This window comes from Anomaloglossus baeobatrachus, chromosome 4 (assembly GCF_048569485.1).
Source record: "Anomaloglossus baeobatrachus isolate aAnoBae1 chromosome 4, aAnoBae1.hap1, whole genome shotgun sequence".
NCBI classification, from domain to species: Eukaryota; Metazoa; Chordata; class Amphibia; order Anura; family Aromobatidae; genus Anomaloglossus; species Anomaloglossus baeobatrachus.
In genome coordinates this window covers 295,151,249-295,176,929 of record NC_134356.1, presented here as the reverse complement: position 1 = coordinate 295,176,929, position 25,681 = coordinate 295,151,249, and the positions used below count along the sequence as shown (strand labels likewise).

The window sequence follows — 25,681 nt, the reverse complement described above, 5'->3', positions numbered from 1 at the left end:
ATTATATATATATATATATATATATACATACAGTGTATATACACACACAGGATATATATGTAATCTACTGTATATTACATAGTGTATTACATATTTACAATTTATTACAGTTTTTTGTGTTCTAAAGTTGTATTCCAATAAATATATTTTATGTTCTATCCAAATATCTTGATTATTGTATCATAAAAATTATTAAATATCTGATGTTCACATACACATATTCATGTACTACAATAAATTTTTCACCTAACTATAAGCAATATATGTAGGAGTCGGAGTCGGAGCCGGAGTCGGAGCCGGAGTCGGAGTCGGTGCAAGAGAATTTGAGGAGTCGGAGTCGAAGGTTTGGCTTACCGACTCCACAGCCCTGGTTTGATCTGCAAGGTACTCCTTGAGCATCTGGGCAAACTTAGGATTTCTTGTGGCACTACCCCTCACCTCAGGGGCTGTGGTATGTGAGGGGCTGAGAAAACTGTCCCACATCTTAAAGACTGTTCCCCTACCTCTGGCGGATTGGACTTGTGCCCCTCTCGGCTGTACGCCTTGGTTGTCCACTGATTCCTGAGCTATGCCGCTAGCGTTTTGTGAGGGGAATGCTTTGCCTACTTCCGTGACTATGGCCTTCTGGAACTGCTGCATTTTGCCTGACCTCTCCGCCTCGGGAATAAGAGACATAAAGTTCTCCTTTTAGCGTGGGTCTAACAGTGTTACCAACCAGTAATGATTGTCGGCCAAGATGTTCTTAACGCGAGGGTCACGAGACAGGCAGCTTACCATAAAGTCAGCCATGTGTGCCAGACTCTTAACAGCCATCACTTCAGTATCCTGACCAACACGATGACTGAACATGCTGTCCTCCTCCTCCTCATCATCTACCCTGTCCTCTGGCCAGCCACGCTGAACCGAGGATATGACTGCATGTCATATCCTCAATTTGGCCAGAGAGTTGCTCCATGTCTTCATCCTCCTCCTCGTCATAGTCCTCCACTGCACGTTGTGATGAGACGAGGCTGGGCTGTGTGTTATCACCCACACCCACTACTGTTTCTTGCTCAAACTCATCGCGCTCCGCCTGCAATGCATCATGGTTGTTTTTTGAGCAGAGACCATTTTAGAAGGCAGAGAAGCGGTATGGTGACGCTAATAATGTCGTCATCGCCGCTCACCATCTTGGTGGAGTCCTCAAATTTTTGGCGGATGGTACATAGGTCGGACATCCATCTCCACTCCTCAGGTGTTATGTGTGGAGTTTGACCCATTTCCCGACGGCTTAGGTGATGCAGGTACTCAACAACTGCCCTCTTCTGCTCACATATCCTGACCAACATGTGCAGAGTTGAATTCCAACGCGTGGGGACATCACACACCAGTCTGTGAGCCGGAAGATGCAAACGGCGCTGAAAGCCGGCAAGGCCGGCTGAAGCAGTAGGTGACTTTCGAAAATGTGCAGACAGGCGGCGAACTTTTACCAGCAGATCAGACAGCTCTGGGTATGACTTTAGAAACCGCTGAACCACGAGGTTGAGCACATGGGCCACGCATGGAACATGTGTCAGCTGGCCTCGCCTCAAAGCCGCCACCAGGTTACGGCCATTGTCACACACGACCTTTCCTGGCTTTAGGTTCAGAGTTGTGAGCCAGTGATCTGCCTGCTGTTTCAGAGCTGTCCACACCTCTTCTGCATTGTGGGGTTTGTCACCTATGCAGATTAGCTTCAGCACTGCCTGTTGCCGCTTCGCCGAGGCAGTGCTGCAGTGCTTCTGTGTCGCCCTGGACAAGCCAGGGGCCACAGAGCACAACACTTACACACCCCACACTCCCTGCAGGCATATCATAGTCAAAACACAAAATCCTTGTTGCCTTCCCCAGGGGCTGTTGTCCACACCAGGGTGTGGAGCCAGGCGGTTGGTCTCCACCCACCAAGGAGGAGGGAAAACACAGGCAGTGAGAGTTAAGCTAAGAAAGTGGAAGGAGGAAAGTAGTAGAGAGGAGAAAAGTGACAGCAAAGAGCCTGAAGTTGGTCCGGGTGTGTGGCCCGGACAGGACAGCAAGGTTGGCAGGATGTGGTGACCGTCTGCAGTGGAGGCCGATTGGAGTCTGCCGTAAGGACCGTGGACGGGTGGTGACCCGGCCGTACCGGACCGGTATACAAAGAGAAGCCAGCACCATTGGCAGAGTACTTTCGGATCCCGGCAAGGCTTGGTGTCGCCGTGAATTTGCCAAATCCGTTAGTGAAGGGGACCTCAGGGTTTCCAAACAGCCAAGTCCCGATAGAAGGCAACCGTCCAACCGTGAAGGGGAGACACCGCCACCGCCAAGGGCAACCGTCTCCCAGGGCCAGCGCCTGTGGGCAAAAGGGGCTCCTCCGGCCCATATCCAGGTCGGGGAGCAGGTTACCGGTGGGAAACCATCACTACCAACACTTAACTTAGGTGCAGGGAGAGACAGTCATCACTAACCTGCAGGGAGGAACAACCGCAGCCGTCCGAGGGACCCGTCCATCCAGCCACTTGTTTTACCGTGAACTGTGTCATCATCATTGGGCTGAGTGAGTACCTCCGTGCCGTGCGGCACAGCGCTGCCCCTGCGACCCTGCACCTCATCAGGCCCCGCAACCCGCCTATCATCCATCTCTACCCCATCACCGGGCCCCGGGACAACCAACCCCCCTACCCACGGAGGGGAGAAATAACAACAAAGCTGCTCCCTGTCACAGGCTCCCGGGATCCCCGTCCAGAGCAGCGGTGGTGTCCACACAATCACCACAACCGTGGGTGGCGTCACGGACAATATCCCCAAAACCCAAACCACCCATTTTCACTCACGGGCGAGTAGCGCCGCTCGAGTCCCCGGGATCCGGCCATCGCTCGAGCCAACGAGCAGCAGCAGCCGTAGAGCAGCGGCAGCCGGACCCGAGCAGTGGGAGAGCGCACCGTCCCCTCCTCCGCCCGCGACACTTCCAGCTTGGGACTGGAGTGGAGGGTAAAGTGGATGAGGATGCGCAGGAGGAGGAGGAGGCTGAGGAGCATGACATTCCGGAGCTGTAGAGTGTGGGTGAAACCCTGACTGAGGTAGGGCCTGCAAAACTTGGTGTGTGAAGGACGTGTTCCGTCCCTCGCTCAGACTGGGTCCCAGCTTCCACAATATTAACCCAGTGTGACGTCAACGAGATGTAGCGGCCTTGCCCACATGCACTTGTCCACGTGTCTGTGGTTAGGTGGACTTTGGCTGAAACAGCGTTGTTCAGGGCACGTGTGATGTTTTGTGACACGTGGTTATGCAATGCGGGGACGGCACACCGGGAGAAAAAGTGGCGGCTGGGGACCGAGTAACGTGGGACAGCTGCCACCATCAGGTCGCGGAATGCTTCTGTCTCAACCAGCCTAAAAGGCAACATTTCCAGCACAAGCAGTCGCGAAAAGTTAGCATTTAGAAGTGTGGCATGTGGGGCGTTGGCAGTGTATTTGCACCTGCGTTCAAAGGTTTGCTGAATGGATAAGTGAACGCTGCGCTGGGACAAGGACGTGCTTGATGATGGTGTTATTTCTGCGTAGGTAACTGCAGGTGCAGGGCCGGAGGAGGCTTGTTCGCAGGCAGCATGGACAGGGAATTTGCCTCGCATGCACAACCAGCGAAGACGTAGCAGTGACATCAGCAAGCACTGCTCCTCGACTCTGTTGTACTTCCCACAAAGTCGGGTGCTTGGCTGACATGTGCCTGATCATGCTGGTGGTGGTCAGGCTGCTAGTTTTGGTACCCCTGCTGATGCTGGCATGGCAGGTGTTGCAAATGGCCTTTTTAGAATCATCTGGAGCCAACTTAAAAAACTGCCAGACTCGGGAAGACCTAACATTTGTACAGGCACCTTGTGTCGTGTTGTTCCGGGGAACAGTTGCCTGACGTCTGCCTGGGGCCACCACTCTGCTTCTTACTGCCTGTTGGGATGCTACGCCTCCCTCCCCCTGTGCACTGCTGTCCTCGCTCTGCATATCCTCCTGCCAGGTTGGGTCAGTTACTGGATCATCCACCACGTCGTCTTCCTCTTCCGCACCCTGCTCCTCCTCCTGACTTCCTGACAATTGTGTCTCATCATCGTCCACCCCTTGTTGAGACACGTTGCCAACTTCGTGAGAACGTGGCTGCTCAAATATTTGGGCATCTGTACATACAATCTCGTCATGGCCCACTTCAACAGGAGCTGGCGAGAGGCCAGAATGTGTGAATGGAAACGTGAACGAACAGCTCTTCCGAGTGTCCAAGTGTGGGATCAGTAATGTCCGTGGACGTGTACTCGGCCTGGTGGTAGGAAGGAGGATCAGGTTCTGAAATGTGCGGTGCAGTATCACGGCTACTGACACTTGACCGTGTGGAAGACCGTGTTTGTGGTGGTGCCAATCTGACTGGAAGCATTATCTGCTATCCAACTAACAACCTGTTGACACTGGTCTTGGTTCAAGAGCGGTGTACTGCTGCGGTCCCCAAGAATTTGGGACAGGACGTGCGAGCGAGTAGATGTGGCCCTTTGTTGTGGCGAAATTAGAGCTTGCACACGACCTCGGTCTCTGCCTGCACCACCATCACGTCCACTTCCTTGTTCGTTGACAACGCCCTTGCGCATTTTGCAATGCTGTGCTGATGTGTATTCACTAGACTTGTGCGTTATATCCAAGTTTTTGCAAAACGCACACAAGTGCAGCGGAAAGCTGCCACCAACAGGCACACACGTGCGGTTTTTAAATGCAAGCACGGAGGCACTAAGAACCTAACAGGTCTCTATCCAGGGACAACGTAGAGCCTCCCAATTTTTGGCTGCCCTGCCTAAGGGCTATACTACAATAGACCCACTTCCTTCCAATGGGCACTTCAGGTTTACAGGCCCTCATGCACGTCTCTATCCAGGGACAACGTGGAGCCTCCCAATTTTTGGCTGCCCTGCCTAAGGGCTATACTACAATAGACCCACTTCCTTCCAATGGGCACTTCAGGTTTACAGGCCCTCATGCACGTCTCTATCCAGGGACAACGTGGAGCCTCCCAATTTTTGGCTGCCCTGCCTAAGGGCTATACTACAATAGACCCACTTCCTTCCAATGGGCACTTCAGGTTTACAGGCCATCATGCACGTCTGTATGCAGGGGCATTGGTGAACCTCAAAATTTTGGACTGCCCTGGCAAAGGAAAATACTACAAAGACTCACTTCCTCAAAATGGCCACATTAGACTCAGAGGCCTTTATGTACGTCTCTTCTCAGGGACATCGGAGTGCCACACAATGTTTTACGTAAAATCTTTCATGTATTGATCTCAAAAAGTAACATACATTAGCTCTATCTCACTATTGGGTATGTGCCCTTAACATTTCCGCCATGAAAATTCATTTTGGTGTCATTTTGGAAGGTTTTCTGGTGAGTCCGTAAAAATGGCGTAAAACGCGGACAAAATTGTTCACAGCTGTGACTTTTGAGTGATAAATGCTTCAAGGGGTCTTCCCCATGCTGTTGCCATGTCATTTGAGCACTTTTCTGAGACTTTTGTGACATTTTTAGGGTTTCTACATGCTGCCGGTGGTCATTTCACAAAAATACTCGGGTCTCCCATAGGATAACATTGGGCTCGGTGCTCGGGCCGAGTACACGAGTATCTTGGGATGCTCGGCCCGAGCCTCGAGCACCCGAGCTTTTTAGTACTCGCTCATCACTAGTAACCACTTCTTCTTTCTGAAATGTTACATAAACAATGCTCTGGGAACAGTAAGGGGTGTAAAATATGCGGAAAGTGGCCATACCATTTACTGTATTATGGAAGTCACCGATAAAGCTTTGTCCTGGTTGAGGGATACTAGATATTTAAACCTAAATATCCAGTTTGGATGGGAAGTTACTTGAATCTTTGGCTGCTAACATCTGACCCAAATATTCCAATCTACAAATATCTCAAAAAAGGCTTCATTCAGATGTCCCTACAGCACTGTGCAAGAGGCAGGTATGGAAACAATGCTGCAAAGTTTAGTAAAAAAAAAAAAAGTTCATTGTTGTTTTGTTTTTTCTTTTTAAATTAACCAAATACAAAACTGTAATACCATCAGGGAGGTGACAGATTGCATGGCTGGGGAATTTGTCCAGCTCCAGAATAAATGTGGAGTCGGTGTCAGTAAGAACCATCTTCAGCGTAAAGAACAAAATGTCCTGGAAGTGATAATTACTGCAGTCTGAATGAGACCTACATACACAAAAGGTGAATAATTCACGGACCTAGAAAATAAATAGTGGTATAAGAAGCCTCCTGATAAAGCCCAGTGTGGTGAAACGCACGTCGAGGTGCTTGGGCAATCCCTTATCTGACCTCATCATCATTCTTTACCAAGTCGGTATAACAAGACTCTGTATTTACAACTATATTTAATTTAGGCTCTAGCCATTTTGATTTGTTAAACATCTCACTCATGTTTATAGTACATTTTTTTTCTTTTTGAATAGTGGTCCTACCATCTAATCTGCAATATGACATTACAGTGGAACCTTGGTTAACGAGAACAATCCGTTCTGGGAGTGTGCTTGTTAACCAAGTTACTCGTTCAGCAAAGCAAGATTTCCCATAGGAAATCATTCCAATGCAGACAATTCGTTTCATAACTTGTTAAATGTCCCATCCTGGTCCCCTATTGTGCCATTCCACACACATACAAACACACACAATCTCACACAAGCACGCACACACACACACACATTATGCCTACACTACCTTCCGTTCCATCGCTGGCCACCTGGGACTTGCTGTTCGCCGGTATAGGCTGTGTATCGGGTTACCATCACGACGAGGGCGGAACGCCGCTGTCAGAGCGCTGACATCAAAGGCACGACCCGCTAGCCTTTGATTGGCCAGCGCGCTGCCTTTGATTAGCGGTGACAGCCGAAGTTCCTGCCTCGTCACGTTGGTTGCGGATACACATCCTGGAGCAACGAACTACAGGACCCAGGAGGCCGGCGATGAAACGGAAGGTAGACATATTATGCTCACCTTACCTTCCGTTCCATCGCCGGCCTCCTGGGTCTTGTAGTTCTACAAGAACCATGAGGCTGGCGATGAAACGGAAGGTAAGGTGAGCATAATACTGTATGTGTGTGCGTGCGTGTTTGTGTGTGTTTTGTGCGTGCTTGTGTGTGTTTGTGTGGACTGTAAGAGCGGGTTAGAGCGCGGTGGATGTACGGAACCGAAAGTGAGTGCGGTGAGTATTTTGCTCGTACAGCAAAGCTTTCTCGTAAACCAAGTTACAAATTTACAGAAAGCTTTCCTTGTTAAGCGAAAATTCTTGTTAAGTGGGTTACTCGTTAAGCGAGGTTCCACTGTATTTAATTGACATGATGATCTATACTTGTATAACATTGGTTTCATACACTGGCTTGTATTAGACTGTTATAATATATATTAGAAGGTGGCCCGATTCCACGCATCGGGTATTCTAGAATTTACGTATTGTGTAGTTCATGTATGATTTTTGTTTATATATATATATATATATATATATATATATATATATATATATATATATATATATATATATATATATATATATATATATATATATATATATATATATATATATATATATATATATATATATATATATATATATATATATATACATATACATATATATATATATATATATATATATGTTGTTGTGTGTAGTTACCAAGTGTTTGTGTAGGGCGCTGTACATGTTCCGGGTGTTGTCTGGGTGTGGCGGGGGTGAGAGCGGTGTTGTATGTGTGTTGCGTTGTTTGTGGAGCGTTGTGTGTGTGTGTTGCGCGGTTTGTGTGGGTGTGGTGTGTTTTGGGGGGAGGTATGTTTTGTGCAATGTGTGTGTTGTGCGGTATGTGCGTATATTTATGTATGCCGCGGTGTTTGTGTGTTGGGTGTTGTGTGTGTGCGGCGTTGTCTGTGTGTGTGGGTGTCTGTGTAGGGTGGTGTTTGAGGTTCCCAGTGTGTGTGTGGTGTGTTGTGTGTGTGTGTGTGTGTGTGTTGGGGGGAGGTGTGCACCTCCCATCGTGCTCCATCCCCCATGCTGCGCACCCCCCATCGTGTCCCATCCCCCATGCTGCGCACCCCCCATCGTGCTCCATCCCCCATGCTGCCCAACCCCCATCGTGCTCCATCCCCCATGCTGCCCAACCCCCATCGTGCTCCATCCCCTATGCTGCGCATTCCCCATCGTGCTCCATCCCTGATGCTGCGCACCCCCCATCGTGCTCCATCCCCCATGCTGCGCACTCCCCATCGTGCTCCATCCCCGATGCTGCGCACTCCCCATCGTGCTCCATCCCCCATGCTGCGCACCCCCCATCGTGCTCCATCCTCCATGCTGCGCACTCCCCATCGTGCTCCATCCCTCATGCTGCGCACCCCCCATCGTGCTCCATCCCCCATGCTGCGCACTCCCCATCGTGCTCCATCCCCGATGCTGCGCACCCCCCATCGTGCTCCATCCCCCATGCTGCGCACTCCCCATCGTGCTCCATCCTCCATGCTGCGCACCCCCCATCGTGCTCCATCCCCCATGCTGCGCACCCCCCATCGTGCTCCATCCCCCATGCTGCGCACCCCCCATCGTGCTCCATCCCCCATGCTGCACACTCCCCATCGTGCTCCATCCCCCATGCTGCGCACTCCCCATCGTGCTCCATCCCCCATGCTGCGCACTCCCCATCGTGCTCCATCCCCCATGCTGCGCACTCCCCATCGTGCTCCATCCCCCATGCTGCGCACTCCCCATCGTGCTCCATCCCCCATGCTGCGCACTCCCCATCGTGCTCCATCCTCCATGCTGCGCACTCCCCATCGTGCTCCATCCCCCATGTTGCGCACCCCCCATCGTGCTCCATCCCCCATGCTGCGCACCCCCCATCGTGCTCCATCCCCCATGCTGCGCACCCCCCATCGTGCTCCATCCCCCATGCTGCGCACCCCCCATCGTGCTCCATCCCCCATGCTGCGCACCCCCCATCGTGCTCCATCCCCCATGCTGCGCACCCCCCATCGTGCTCCATCCCCCATGCTGCACACTCCCCATCGTGCTCCATCCCCCATGCTGCGCACTCCCCATCGTGCTACATCCCCCATGCTGCGCACCCCCCATCGTGCTACATCCCCCATGCTGTGCACCCCATCGTGCTACATCCCCCATGCTATAATAGTTTTCCTATTATACTCAGAGAGGAGTATAATAGGAGGACTATAATAGGAGGAGTAGTCCTGGGGGGAGAGGAGTATAATGCCGGCTCCCTGCACATGTGTACCGGGATCCGGTATACGCTGGTAACTATGATACACATCGGGTAACTAAGGGACCTTAGTTACCCGATGTGTATAATGGTTACCAGCGTTCACCGGCTCCGTCACGATCCCAGCATCGCAAGGGTATGTCTGGCGCTGCTGGGATCGTGACGGAGCCGGTGTACGCTGGTAACTATGATACACATCGGGTAACCAAGGGACCTTAGTTACCCGATGTGTATAATGGTTACCAGCGTTCACCGGCTCCGTCACGATCAGAGCATCGCAAGGTTATGTCTGGCGCTGCTCGGATCGTGACGGAGCCGGTGTACACTGGTAACTATGATACACATCGGGTAACCAAGAGACCTTAGTTACCCGATGTGTATAATGGTTACCAGCGTACACAGACTCCGTCACGATCCCAGCAGCGCAAGGTTATGTCTGGCGATGCGTGCGGAGGGCCGAGGCGAGCGGGCAATCCATGCGGAGGGCGGGGCCAGGCCGAGGCGGGCGACCAATCCGTGGGGGGGGGGGAGCCGAGGCGAGCGGCAAATCCGTGCGGGGAGGCGGGGCCATGGCGAGCCCAGCGGCCAATCAGCTTTGTGTCACCGTAAGGACACAATTTTGGAGCCAGACAGACAGACAGACAGAATAAGGCAATTATATATATAGATAATATTTCTTAGCCATAACAAGTGTGTATATATTTATATTATATCCACAGTCTTTTTCGATATTCAGCTATTAGCTTTTTGATACCTTTTTCTCATTTACTGTGTCTGTCACTTATTATATCACAAGACCAGCATACTGCACTTGAGGTGATACACCTACCCATCCGTATGTTGGGAAAACCATTTATCTGATTACCATATTTTTAGGGGAATTTTTAGTTGTTTTTTTGTCTCTTGCTTTAGGACCGTCTATCATGTTTTGTTCAACATATCCTGAATTGATCCTTTAGCAGACCTCCCCATTATCTAATATTATGTCATTTATTAGCAATAAAATTGTATTTTTACATATTCAATATTTGTGGTACTTTTTCCCCCATGTCCCTCTTGAATTAACGATCCTTACGATTGACGTAGTATTTTGGTGTATAATGAATGAAGCCTACATGTTAAACTGCAACACAAATATATGAACTATCTTTATTAAGGCTGTCAACTATTATGTTAATCCATATTATTTAATTAAAAAAAAAGAAGGGAATTTTGTTTACTTACCGTAAATTCCTTTTCTTCTAGCTCCAATTGGGAGACCCAGACAATTGGGTGTATAGCTTATGCCTCCGGAGGTCACACAAAGCATTACACTTAAAAGTGTAAACCCCTCCCCTCTGCCTATACACCCTCCCGTGCATCACGGGCTCCTCAGTTTTGGTGCAAAAGCAGGAAGGAGGAAACTTATAAATTGGTCTAAGGTAAATTCAATCCGAAGGATGTTCGGAGAACTGAACCATTAACCAAAGAACAATTCAACATGAACAACATGTGTACACAAAAGAACAAACAGCCCGAAGGGAACAGGGGCGGGTGCTGGGTCTCCCAATTGGAGCTAGAAGAAAAGGAATTTACGGTAAGTAAACAAAATTCCCTTCTTCTTTGTCGCTCCATTGGGAGACCCAGACAATTGGGACGTCCAAAAGCAGTCCCTTGGTGGGTAAAGAATACCCCGGTAATAGAGCCGAAAGACGGCCCCTTCCTACAGGTGGGCAACCGCCGCCTGGAGGACTCGCCTACCTAAGCTGGCATCTGCCGAAGCGTAGGTATGCACCTGATAGTGTTTTGTGAAAGTGTGCAGACTCGACCAGGTAGCCGCCTGACACACCTGCTGAGCCGTAGCCTGGTGCCGCAATGCCCAGGACGCACCCACGGCTCTGGTAGAATGGGCTTTCAGTCCTGAAGGAACCGGAAGGCCAGAAGAACGGTAGGCTTCAAGAATTGGTTCCTTGATCCACCGAGCCAAGGTTGACTTGGAAGCCTGCGACCCTTTACGCTGGCCAGCGACAAGGACAAAGAGCGCATCCGAGCGGCGCAGAGGCGCCGTACGAGAAATGTAGAGCCGGAGTGCTCTCACAAGATCTAACAAGTGCAAATCCTTTTCACATTGGTGAACTGGATGAGGACAAAAAGAAGGTAAGGAGATATCCTGATTGAGATGAAAAGGGGATACCACCTTCGGGAGAAATTCCGGAACGCAGAACCACCAGGAAAGGAGCTTTGCATGACAGTGCAGCTAGCTCAGACACTCTGCGAAGTGATGTGACTGCCACTAGGAAGACCACCTTCTGTGAGAGGCGAGAAAGAGAAATATCTCTCATTGGCTCGAAAGGTGGTTTCTGAAGAGCCATTAGCACCCTGTTCAGATCCCAGGGTTCTAGTGGGCGCTTGTAAGGGGGGACTATGTGGCAAACCCCCTGCAGGAACGTGCGTACTTGCGGAAGCCTTGCTAGACGCTTTTGAAAAAATACAGAGAGCGCCGAGACTTGTCCCTTAAGAGAGCCGAGAGACAGCCCCTTTTCCATTCCGGATTGAAGGAAAGACAGAAAAGTGGGCAAGGCAAATGGCCATGGACTAAAACCCTGATCAGAGCACCAGGATAAGAAGATCCTCCACGTCCTGTGGTAGATCTTGGCTGACGTTGGTTTCCTGGCCTGTCTCATAGTGGCAATGACCTCTTGAGATAACCCTGAAGACGCTAGGATCCAGGACTCAATGGCCACACAGTCGGGTTGAGGACCGCAGAATTCAGATGGAAAAATGGCCCTTGAGACAGCAAGTCTGGTCGGTCTGGTAGTGCCTACGGTTGACCCACCGTGAGATGCCACAGATCCGGGTACCACGACCTCCTTGGCCAGTCTGGGGCGACGAGGAGGGCGCGGCGGCAGTCGGACCTGATCTTGCGTAACACTCTGGGCAGCAGTGCCAGAGGAGGAAAGACATAAGGCAGTTGAAACTGCGACCAATCCTGAACTAAGGCGTCTGCCGCCAGAGCTCTGTGATCTTGAGACCGTGCCATGAATGCCGGGACCTTGTTGTTGTACCGAGACGCCATTAGGTCGACGTCCGGCTTCCCCCAGCGGCAACAGATCTCTTGAAACACGTCTGGGTGAAGAGACCATTCCCCTGCGTCCATGCCCTGGCGACTGAGAAAGTCCGCTTCCCAGTTTTCCACGCCCGGGATGTGTACTGCGGAGATGGTGGAGGCTGTGGCTTCCACCCACAGCAGAATCCGCCGAACTTCCTGGAAGGCTTGCCGACTGCGCGTGCCGCCTTGGTGGTTGATGTATGCCACCTCCGTGGCGTTGTCCGACTGAATTCGGATCTGCCTGCCTTCCAGCCACGGCTGGAACGCCTTCAGGGCTAGATACACTGCCCTTATCTCCAGAACATTGATCTGAAGGGAGGACTCTGGCTGAGTCCAGGTACCCTGAGCCCTGTGGTGGAGGAAGACCGCTCCCCACCCTGACAGACTCGCGTCCGTCGTGACCACAGCCCAGGATGGGGGCAGGAATGATTTCCCCTTCGACAAAGAAGTGGGAAGAAGCCACCACTGAAGGGATGCCTTGGCTGCCCGAGAAAGGGAGACGTTCCTGTCGAGGGACGTCGATTTCCTGTCCCATTTGCGGAGAATGTCCCATTGAAGAGGACGCAGATGAAACTGTGCAAATGGAACTGCCTCCATTGCTGCCACCATCTTCCCTAGGAAGTGCATGAGGCGTCTCAAGGGGTGCGACTGGGCTCGGAGGAGAGATCGCACCCCTGTCTGTAGGGATCGTTGTTTGTCCAGCGGAAGTTTCACTATCGCTGGGAGAGTGTGAAACTCCATCCCGAGATATGTCAGCGATTGTGTCGGTGTCAGTTTTGACTTTGGGAAATTGATGATCCACCCGAACCTCTGGAGTGTCTCCAGAGCAATGTTCAGGCTGTGTTGGCATGCCACCTGAGAGGGGGCCTTGACAAGAAGATCGTCCAAGTAAGGGATCACTGAGTGTCCCTGAGAGTGTAGGACTGCAACCACTGTTGCCATGACCTTGGTGAAGACCCGTGGGGCTGTTGCCAGGCCGAAAGGCAATGCCACGAACTGAAGGTGTTCGTCCCCGATGGCGAAACGCAGGAAGCGCTGATGCTCTGGTGCAATCGGCACGTGGAGATAAGCATCCCTGATGTCTATTGATGCCAGGAAGTCTCCTTGGGACATCGAGGCGATGACGGAGCGGAGAGATTCCATCCGGAATCGTCTGGTTTTCACGTGTTTGTTGAGCAGTTTGAGGTCCAGGACGGGACGGAAAGATCCGTCCTTTTTTGGTACGACAAACAAGTTGGAGTAAAAACCGTGACCCCATTGCTGAAGGGGAACGGGGATAACTACTCCTTCTGCTTTCAGAGAGTTCACCGCCTGCAGAAGAGCATCGGCTCGCTCGGGGGGCGGAGATGTTCTGAAGAAACGAATCGGAGGACGAGAATTGAACTCTATCCTGTAACCATGAGACAGAATGTCTCTCACCCATCGGTCTTGGACATGTGGGAACCAGGCGTCGCAAAAGCGGGAGAGCCTGCCACCGACCGAGGATGCGGTTTGGGGAGTCCGCAAGTCATGAGGAGGCCGCTTTGGGAGCGGTTCCTCCGGCGGTCTTTTTAGGACGTGCCTTAGACCGCCATGAATCAGAGTTCCTCTGATCCTTTTGAGGCCTGTTGGACGAGGAGAATTGAGACCTGCCTGAGGGCCGAAAGGACCGAAACCTCGATTGTACCTTCCGTTGTTGAGGTCTGTTAGGTTTGGACTGGGGTAAGGACGAGTCCTTACCCTTGGATTGTTTAATGATCTCATCCAATTGCTCGCCAAACAGGCGTTCGCCAGAAAACGGCAAACCGGTTAAAAATTTCTTGGAAGCAGAGTCTGCCTTCCATTCACGTAGCCACATGGCCCTGCGGACTGCCACTGAATTGGCGGATGCTACCGCTGTACGGCTCGCAGAGTCTAGTACCGCATTCATGGCGTAGGACGCAAACGCCGACGCCTGAGAGGTTAATGACACAACCTGCGGAGTCGCGGCTCGTGTGAGTGCATTAATCTCAGACTGACAAGCTGAGATAGCTTGGAGCGCCCATACGGCAGCAAATGCCGGAGCAAAGGACGCGCCGATAGCCTCATAGATGGATTGCATCAGGAGCTCTATCTGCCTGTCAGTGGCATCCTTTAGTGATGCACCATCTGCCACTGCAACTATGGATCTGGCCGCCAGTCTAGAGACTGGAGGATCCACCTTGGGACACTGGGCCCAACCCTTGACTACGTCAGGGGGGAAGGGATAACGTGTGTCATGAAGTCGCTTAGTAAAGCGCTTATCCGGAAAAGCTCGGTGCTTCTGGACTGCGTCTTTGAAGTCGGAGTGATCAAGAAACGCACTCCGTGTACGTTTGGGAAACCTAAAATGAAATTTCTCCTGCTGAGAAGCTGACTCCTCAATCGGAAGGGGTGGAGGAGAAAGATCTAACACCTGATTGATTGACGCTATAAGGTCGTTTACTATGGCGTCCCCTTCAGGCCAGGGCTGTGGAGTCGGAGTCGGAGTCGTGGAGTCGGAGTCGGAGTCGGAGCTCATTTTGGTGGAGTCGGAGTCGGAGTCGGAGTCGGTATAAAATGCACCGACTCCGACTCCTAAAATATTTAATAAATTGGGGACAGGAGTGCAATGCAGAATGTGCTGAATATTTTACTAAATAACAACATTTAGTATAATGCTTATATTTAAGTGAAAAATTTATTGTAGTACAATGTGAACATCAGACATTTAATTGTTTTTATGATACAATAATCAAGATATTTGGATAGAACATAAAATATTTATTGGAATACAACTTTAGAACACAAAAAAACTAATAAATTGTAAATATGTAATATATATAATATATATATATATATACAGTGTATATACACACACACAAGATATATATGTAATCTACTGTATATTACATAGTGTATTACATATTTACAATTTATTACAGTTTTTTGTGTTCTAAAGTTGTATTCCAATAAATATATTTTATGTTCTATCCAAATATCTTGATTATTGTATCATAAAAATTATTAAATGTCTGATGTTCACATACACATATTCATGTACTACAATAAATTTTTCACCTAACTATAAGCAATATATGTAGGAGTCGGAGTCGGAGCCGGAGTCGGAGTCGGTGCAAGAGAATTTGAGGAGTCGGAGTCGGAGTCGAAGGTTTGGCTTACCGACTCCACAGCCCTGCTTCAGGCGTATCAAGGTTGAGCGCGGCGTCAGGATCAGAGTCCTGATCTGCCGCATCTGCCTCATCCTCCAGAGAGTCCTCATGCTGAGACCCTGAACAGTGTGATGAAGTTGAGGGACGCTCCCAGCGAGCCCGCTTCGTCGGTCTGGGACTGCGGTCCGTGTCGGAGTCCTCCCCTTGGGACCTATGAGTTGACCCAGGAGCTCTTTGCTGCTCCGACCTAGGGGGGCATGGGGGCAATGAATCAACAGTGCCCGGGGCCTGTGTTACAGGTCTGGACTGCAAAGCTTCCAGTATCTTAGCAGACCATTTATCCATAGACTCAGCAAGTTTGTCAGCAAATACTGCAAACTCTGTCCCTGTCACCTGGACAGTGGGGGCCGGAGGTTCCACCTGGGCCGGGGGTCCCACCTGAGACTCCGGCTGAGTGAGTGTCACAGGGGCCGAGCATTGCACACAATGAGGGTAGGTGGAACCTGCAGGAAGCATTGCCGCACATGAGATACAGGTTGCAAAGTAAGCCTGTGCTTTGGTACCCTTGCTTTTTGCAGACGACATGCTGTTTCTCCTCTTAGAATAATCAGTGAGGGTATATAGCCAAACGCTAACAGTGAGGCCGTACAGAGTAAATGTATACACTATAAGCATATAAATATACAATTCGGCACCCAGGGGGACCAGCACCTAGTAACAGGTGCGGCTTACCGACCGCTCCCAGCGGTTGTGTGACCACCAGATCCCTGCCTGGGCCTCCCAGAGCTGTAAGCTCAGTTGTCTCCCCTCTGAAGTTCTCCAGCGTCTTGTAGCAATGGCTGCCGGCGTTCAGAGAGGAGGAGGGGGCCGTGGGCGTGCCTGTAAAAGTGCGGGAATCTGGTGCCCCACGGTGCTCAGTGAGGGGGGAGGAGGATACAAAGTATGCTCCTGCCCTCAGCGCTGACGTCCAGTGCAGCGTCCCGCCCTTACCCCTGACTGGCAGGCCCGGGGGCGGGAATATGCGGCACTAGGCCGCAAAAGCCGGGGACTAAAGTTATAAGCGCGGCCGGCAAACAAGCGCGGCCAGCGCGGTAGTCCCGGCGCACTAACACACCCAGCAGCTGCTGCAGTGTCCATTACCCAGGCGCACTATGCGCCGTCCCCAAGGGGACACAGAGTACCTCAGAGTCGCAGGGCCTTGTCCCTGATGATACCCGGCTCCTGTCCAGCAGATTCCCCCAGGGGCTGCGGAGGGAGCGCGGTCCCAGCGTCTGGTGACCGGTCAGGATCCCACTTCACCCAGAGCCCCTAAGGGATGGGGAAGGAAAACAGCATGTGGCTCCTGCCTATGTACCCACAATGGGTACCTCAACCTTAACAGCACCGCCGACCCAAGTGGGGTGAGAAGGGAGCATGCTGGGGGCCCTATATGGGCCCACTTTTCTTCCATCCGATATAGTCAGCAGCTGCTGCTGACTAAAATGTGGAGCTTGCGTGGATGTGTGCCTCCTTCCACAAAGCAATAAAAACTGAGGAGCCCGTGATGCACGGGAGGGTGTATAGGCAGAGGGGAGGGGTTTACACTTTTAAGTGTAATGCTTTGTGTGACCTCCGGAGGCATAAGCTATACACCCAATTGTCTGGGTCTCCCAATGGAACGACAAAGAAAAACAAAAATCCCCCAACAAATTACTGTATACTTACAGGAAATGCAGCCATAAATCATCCAGCAGATCATGCACAGCAAGAAGAAGAGGTATCCCATGAAATAGCGATGGTTTCCTGCACCTAGACAGGTAGACACATCAAGGTGTTGATTACTATCCTATGGTCACAAGGGTCACTTTTCAAAAGCTTTACTTGGATTAAACTAAATCAGTACACAGCGAGAATATTATTTTTCAAATCAATAACATTTTTTGCCCCATGAACCCATATCTAATGTCCTCTACTACATACCTACACAGTTGCCAACCCAAGGACAGTGGTGGTCAAACTTTGCTATGCAACGATTGCAGATCCCACAGTGTTTAGACCTCACTGGTTTTCTTATCTATGAATAGGAGCATAGAAAGCATCACATTTAGAAGCTGCACAATAAATGCAAATCTTCAGATTTTTGTTAAAGTAACACAATTATAGGAAGCTAAGACTAATTAGGCTTACTACATTATTGTATGTATCGCCTAGGTGTGACTACTTTCCATTCTCTAATTGCTTTTATCTCGTGAGGACGAGGATTTTATTTCTCATATACTCACCAAACAGGTACTGCAGAATATACTCAGATCCAGGCTGCCGGTTTCAGCAAGTTCTACAATTGTCTAATAATGAGAAAACAAACAGGTAATAGATGCATCATTTCAATACACAATAGAATATCTCAAAATCATCAAAAATACATAAAATATTCAATAAACGTTTGGTATTACTTTTCAAATATACTCTGGAAAAAGAGAACAAAGACTTTGCCTCGTATATGGAAGGCCCTCCCTAAATAGGAGTAATTTTTAATACAATAGCCCATTTATGCTACCTCATGCGCAGGGCATTGCAGCCTAGATATCCATGGTTACATCCACTCATAGTGACAAGTAGTTTGTTGCTTGTGGTCATAATCATGGATACCTAAGCTGCAATGCCCTGCACAGGAGGTAAGAGACATGGCTATATCAGGAGAACTATACTACATTTCTCATTGGAGGGGTTTCATAGAGTCATAAGTGAAAAGGTTTTGGTACCGTGTTAGCCAGTTGAAAAATTATTGAATGTTCTCACTGAGAACCTCTCACTTGTTCCTCTCACTGAGAGCATTCAATAATCAGAGTCATAGAATGGTAGAGTTAGAAGGGACCTCAAGGTGGTGGTGGTGGTAGTAGTAGTAGTAGTAGTAGTAGTGGTGGTAGTAGTAGTAGTAGTACTAGTAGTAGTAGTACTAGTAGTAGTAGTACTAGTAGTAGTAGTACTAGTAGTAGTAGTACTAGTAGTAGTAGTACTAGTAGTAGTTGTTGTTGTTATTACTACATATTGGGATAGGGTCTTGGAGATGGGAATAACTCTTTAAGTATTTATTATGGCTCTCGTGTACAATGCAGAGGAGCTTGCCATTTCTTTTTTTACTGTTGATTTCATTCTGATAGAGGATAAACCCTTCATGAAATCAGATGTATAGACCTATCACTAACAACTGGTGTATTCCCTTCATGCTTTAAACATGCCTCCATCACACCCATCCTCAAAAAGCCCTCCCTTAACACAGCCTCTGTGTCTCTAGCTATCACACATATCACTTCTCCCCTATGCCTCAAAACTACTGGAACAGCATATCCTTCTTGAACTGTCCTCCCACCTCTCCTCCTGCTCCCTCTTTGACCGGTTACAATCTGGCTTCCGACCGCATCACTCCACTGAAACTGCCCTAACTAAAGTCACCATTGACCTATTAACCGCCAAAGACAAGCGACACTACTCTGTCCTCTTCCTCCTGGACCTGTCCTCTGCCTTTGACACATTGGACCATTCCCTCATACTACAGATTCTCTTATCTCTTGGCATCCCAGACTTGGCCCCTATCTTGGATCTCCTCATACCCAACAGACCGGACATTCAGCAATCCACACTCTCACACTTCTTTCTCATCTTGCCCCCTATCTGTGGGTGTTCCCGAAGGTTCTGTTCTTGGACCTCCCCTCTTTTCCATCTATACCTTCAGCCTGGGACATCTCAGAGTCCCACGACTTTCAGTATCACCTCTACGCTGATGATACACAGATCTACCTCTCTGGACCTGACATTACCTCCTTACTAACAAAATCCCACAATGTGTGTCTGCTATTTCATCCTTCTCTGCACGATTTCTAAAGCTTAACATGGACAAAACTGAATTTATTTTCTTTCCTCTATCTCACTCAACCCCTCCAAGAAGCCTATCTATCAAAGTTAATGACTTCTCACTCTCCCCAGTCTCACAAGCTCGTTGCCTCGGAGTAACCCTCGACTCTGCGCTATCCTTCAAGCCACATATCCGAGCCCTCTTCACTTCCTGCCATCTACAACTCAAAAATATCTCCTGGATTCGAGCATTCCTTAACCAAGAATCAGCAACAACACTAGTGCATGCCCTCATTATCTCCCATCTCGACTATTGCAACCTCCTGCTCTCTGGCCTTCCTTCTAACACTCTTGCACCCCTCCAATCTATTGTAAACTCTGCGGTCCGACCAATCCACCTCTCCCTCGCTATTCCCTGGCCTCACCACTCTGTTAATCCCTTCACCGGCTTCCCATTGTACAAAAACTGCAGTTTAAAACACTAACCATGACATACAAAGCCATCCGCAAGCTGATTCCTCCATACATCTGTGACCTAGTCTCTCTGTACCTACCTGCATGCAACCTCAGATCCTCACAAGATCTCCTACTCCACTCCTCTCTTATCTCTTCTTCCCACAATCGCATACAAGATTTCTCCCGCGGCTCCCCCCTACTCTGGAACACTCTACCCCAGCATATCAGACTCTGAGCTACCATGAAAAGCTTCAAAAGGAACCTGAAGACCCACCTCTTCTGACAAGCCTACAACCTCCAATAGCCCACAGACCAGTACACCACTGTGCAACCAGTTCTAGTGTCACCTACTGTATCCTCACCCATCTTCTGTAGATTATGAGCCCTCACGGGCAGGGGCCTCTCTCCTCCTGTACCAGTCTGTGCCTTGTATTGTTTAAGATTATTGTACTTGACTTTATGTATACCCTTTTCCCTTGTAAAGTGCCATGGAATAAATGGCGCTATAATAATAAATAATAATAACATGGGTAAACCACTAAATGAGTATATAAGTCTTATTATGGGTTTGATAAAACTCTTACATTAAGTAAAGCCATAATATGCCCAATAACCCGAATACCTAACAACTTGAATCTAAGGCGGGCTTTGCACGTTGCAACATCGGTAACAATGTGTTACCGATGCTGCAGCGATAGTCCCGCCCCCGTCGCACGTTCGATATATAGTGAAAGCTGCCGTAGCGATTATTATCGCTACGGCAGCTTTACACGCACATACCTGCCGTGCGACGTCCCTCTGGCCGGCGACCCGCCTCCTTCCTTAGGGGGCGGGTCGTGCGGCGTCACAGTGACGTCACACGGCAGGCGGCCAATTGAAGTGGAGGGGCGGAGATGAGCAGGATGTAAACATCCCGCCCACCTCCGTCCTTCTCATTGCAGCCGGGAGGCAGGTAAGGTGAAGTTCCTCGCTCCTGCGGCTTCACACACAGCGATGTGTGCGGCCGCAGGAACGAGGAACTACATCGTACCTGTCGCTCCCCCGGCATTATGGAAATGTCGGAGGCTGCAGCGATGATACGATGACGACGATTTTGCGCTCGTTCATCGTATCATCTAGGATTTACACACTACGACATCGCAAGTGACGCCGGATGTGCGTCACTTTCGATTTGACCCCACCGACATCGCACCTGCGATGTCGTAGTGTGCAAAGCCCGCCTAAGGCAATTAGTACTTGCTTCAAGAAAACCAATATCTTTACAGACAGGTAACCACATATGTTTTTTATTTCTAACTGCGGTCCTATATAGATATCTTCTCAAGCCAACACAGGCAGTGATGTCATGTACATTCCTGTACTGATCCAATATAGAGGTAATCAACTGCTTACGCATTGCATGGGATCAATTAGTCAAACAATACTATGACTGCAAGAACTGAAGCCTTCAATGCTTAAGAGGGTAGGATTTGGGATGACAATCAATGAAAGGGAGTTTTTCAGCTATTTCTGGATACTGAATTTTTCTGTCTGATTGATATATATGTGGTTACATTTGCAGTCTCATACTGCCGCCATGTCTCTTGTTCAATTACATCATGCAATTATCTGCGGAGTAGGAAAAGCTTTCATTTGACAGCTGTAAATGACAACCAGATGTGGAGAGGGTTAAAAAGACGTTGGTATGCTAGACAGGCTAAATTCCACTTTACCTTCTTCTTTTGTTCCTCTGTGGCCTTGATAATGCCTGGATCAGATTTCCAGGATTTACCAAAATTGTAAAACAGTGCAACACTGTTTGCCAGAAATGGAAGATGGATGAAGAGAAAGTTCAGATGTGCTACAAATTAAGGAAAAGCAACAAAGTGGCAGGCAAAACTAAAACATTCATTGGTTCAAGGCATAGCAGTCTACTGACATACAGACACATATATTCTAGAAGAATCCGCAGACACTGAAGCCTTGTGTGCAGGGCAGGGGTGACCCGAAATTCTTCTATTAGATAAACAGAATGACTACACTTTCTGGATAGCCGGGTCATGAGATCGTAAGAGCAGACAAAACAGCAATGAGAAAATTCTCAACAGCTCCCCCAGGTCATAAGACGATCATGGGATGAAAGAGTAAATTCCATGCATATCTGCAGAACAAGTCACCCCTAGGATGTGTTAGATGCCAGATAAGAGAAGAACTACACAATGGTGCAAACATTTTAGCATTATGTTGCTTTAACTTTGGAAAAATCCAAAAAGTGCTTGATATTTGACTTTACCCCTTGAGGCCATGCATTTACACAGTTTATGCTCAGGGCTACAAACATACACAACAGATATCAGCATCTATATAGTGGCGTAGGTATGTAATGTGTAGGTCTAAAATGCTACCTGTGGATTTTACATTGACAAACATAATACATTGCAATCAGTGGCACGGGAAAGTGGGAACGGGGGCGGTTACCGAGCACAAAATTCTAAGTGGCACAACATTTGAAGACAAGAAAGTAAAAGTAGCAGTGGCATCACTAGAGCCACAAAATCTGTATCGACATGAACATGATGCCGATACAGCTGGATCCATAGGCTCTGACACGCTCCGGCCTGCAGGCTGGTGTAGGCCTATGGCCTAAAAGATGTCAGCGTCAAAGTACAATGCTCTGTGTGCAGGGGAGAAATGGATTCAGTCACTCTGAATTGACGAGTATAAACTTTTTTTTTTTGTGGTGGGTGGTATGTTACTTTTTAAGGGGGCATTAATACTTGCCTTGCCCTGGGCACTGGCACTTCATGCCACTGATAGCTGTAGAGGAGTATTGCAGTGTATTACATAAGCCATCATATGACTGTATGGTCAAGGCCCTAGTAAAACGTTTAAAAAATCAAAAATTCCAACTCAGCAAAAACATATTGTCCTCTAAATTAATGCTTTAATATGGACTAAAATGAATATTGAAGTACACAAAAAAATTGCTGCTACCAAAAGACCCAAACTATAAATTTATATTGCATGGTAAATATCATTATAAAAAAAAGGATTCAAAATTACTGCAAAACTTTACTGCATCTTCAAATCTGAAAATAATTATGGTTAGCGCTTATTCTTTTTTTTTTTTACAAAACATTGCATAAAACTATTAATAAATAGTGGGGAAACTGGGATCAAACTAAGTAAGAAACTGTGAGCAAAGTATTCCAGGCACCAGAGCCACTCTTCTATTACCCAGAGAATCAATCATCCCGTGTGGTGGCAAATTTTTTACAGCTTGCGGGTAACCGGATCACTGATAAACGGTGACCGTCCCAGGAGGAGACTCCCACCACTATGTATAATATTAAATAAATATAGGGAAGTAGAATAGCAGGAATAGTCAGCGCTTTAAGTGGACATAAAATATAAAAAGATCTCTTCAATTCAGTAGGGAATTATAGCTGTGACCATTTTTATTGTTCTATAGTTTAAAATATTTGCAGCTCCGCTTTTTCTTTTTTCAAAAAAGTCAGACAACCCCGTTAAAGGAAACAGGTCACCACTTTTTTGGCTATAAGCTGCGGCCACCACCACCGGGCTGTTATATACAGCATTCTAACATACTGTATATAAGAGCCCAGGCCATGGGTATAACATAAAAAAACACTTTATAATACTTACCTAACGGTCGCGCTGTGGCCTTATGGGCGTCTCTGTTGTCTGGTGCCGGAGCCGCCTCTTTAGTCCATCTTTGTGTTCCTTCTTCTCTAGCCGCGGTGCATGACGGGTCCGACGTCATCCACACTCGCCGGCATTCAGGTCCTGAGCAGGGCAGATCAAAGTATTGTAGTGCGCCTGCGCAGGACCGGCGAGTGTGTATGACGTAGATGCATCATGCATACAGGATTCAGAAAGAGGACAAAGATGGCTGAAAGAGGAGGCGCCGACTCCGAAGAAAGGAGACGCCCATAAGGCCACTACACGACCGTTAGGTAAGTATTATAAAGTGTTTTTATGTTATACCCCCGGCCTGGGATCTTATATTCAGCATTCTAACATGCTGTATATAAGAGCCCGGTGGTGGTGGCCGCAGCTTATAGGCCAAAAAAGTGGTGACAGGTTCCCTTTAATAACCACCTATGGAGTTGGGCAATTAACACCCAATACATGGAATAGTGTGGTGTAATAAAATATGAACACCATGACGTCTATAGTCCCATATCTTTCCTCGATGAGCTGTTAGACCATTATTAGCTCCCACTAAGCTCCTAAGAACTAGAGCAGAATGAAAATTAGCCATATCCAACCAAAGGAAATGAATGCAGAGGAGGGCCAGGCAAACAAGTCACTTCTGAGTCACACACAACACATGTCTAGACAGACGTCAGAATTTAACTATGTGCTGCCTTAATGGACTTTAGTCGGATGTAAGAGAAGTGAAGGGGAGCAAGAATACGGTACTTTACTGCTGAATGCTATGAGTCAGCAGGATGAAAGACATGAAATCCGAGGAACACACCGTGGAGGAAACAAGAGGGATGGGAGGCGGGCTGCAGGAACAAAATGCCTAAACAGGCTAAGCAAGATCCTGCCCGATTATCTGGAAAACATCTGCACTACGGAAAAACTGAATTATAGGTACAAGAGAAAATAGAATTGTTCCAACCGCCACATTAATGACAACATATGGTATTACGGATAAAGCACAATGACCACCCACCATACCCCTTGTTCTATTGCATCAAGCTTAGCATATACTATGGAAATTTCCTCACATCTGGCATGGAAAACTATGTGCTATGCAATAAAAGGTCAACAAATAAATTGCAGAATTGAATATATTAGTCTGCCAAGCAAGTAAGTGCTATTGTACTATGAGAAAGGATATCATTCCAAAACCAGAAGAACCAGGTGACATACATCCAAAACTTGGTTGCCAAATATATCCCAAGTGGAAGAGCGCTATGCATTGAGTGATCAAAGAATGACCTGTGAAAAAAAAAAAAAAGAAGAGAATATTAAATTATATACACAATGAATAAAAAAACCCACTAATAAACAATATTTATGTGACCACCTGATTACAAAGGTAAAATTATATACGGTGACTAAAATATTGGAGCACAAACTGCATTCAGTTATTCAGATGACATATACTGTATTCCTCCACACAGTCTACGACAGGGGTCCCTAACCTGTGGCTTGGGAGCCACATGTGGCTCATGGACCCAAGATGTATAGCTCATGGGCTCCAACGAGCTATGAAGAAAAGGTCTCCATATGTTGACTTTTGTGAGTAATTTGCACAGAAGAGAAGATCTGGCAGTGAGGATGTGGTGGATAAATATTATAAGCTGAACACAGGATGATACTGTTAGTAAGAGGAGTATGTGAAGCTGGATATGATAGTGTGGTGAGAGCGTCTGATACCAGAATACCAAATAGGAGTGGAGGGAACCCCAAGAGGGGGAGCTCAAGGTGTCAGTGTGCTTTCTGTAGGGATGCTTTGCCTATCTTCACACCCATAATCCGGTGGGGGTGGGGGGTAGGTGATGGTGGGGAATGTGGCTCACGACATCCCACAGAGTTGAGTATGGCTCTCAAGGTAAGAAAGGTTGGTGATCACTGGTCTGCAATGTTTTTCTTATACAGCAAAATAAACAAATACACATACCACCGCACTTATGCCAAAAGGTCAGTTTTTTGGTATATGCCCAGGGAATATAGGCCCTATGAAAGTGATTGCTGTACCGGTGGGAGCTTCCTGGGCATCTATGCCAAACAAGGCTCAAAAACATGATGCGTAAAAAGAGTGTAAGCCATCTGAATGAGGGCCAAACTATACAGATGTTTCCATCATTTTGGAGCCTTTTTTCCAACATGTGCCAATGTATACTTAGAAAGGCATGTCA

General features: G+C 48.3%; 1 protein-coding gene across 1 annotated transcript in view; it reads right to left on the bottom strand.

The window, feature by feature from the left end:
• ZDHHC17 (zDHHC palmitoyltransferase 17) overlaps nucleotides 1-25,681 on the bottom strand; it is a 142,844-nt gene that overhangs the window by 14,489 nt on the left and 102,674 nt on the right. The window contains exons 10-14 of the mRNA XM_075344918.1: nucleotides 24,658-24,758; nucleotides 21,518-21,642; nucleotides 17,780-17,842; nucleotides 17,478-17,571; nucleotides 17,223-17,306 (exon numbers count right to left, since the gene is read on the bottom strand). Coding sequence (XP_075201033.1) covers nucleotides 17,223-17,306; nucleotides 17,478-17,571; nucleotides 17,780-17,842; nucleotides 21,518-21,642; nucleotides 24,658-24,758 — 467 coding nt within the window. The remainder of the gene's footprint in view (nucleotides 1-17,222; nucleotides 17,307-17,477; nucleotides 17,572-17,779; nucleotides 17,843-21,517; nucleotides 21,643-24,657; nucleotides 24,759-25,681) is intronic.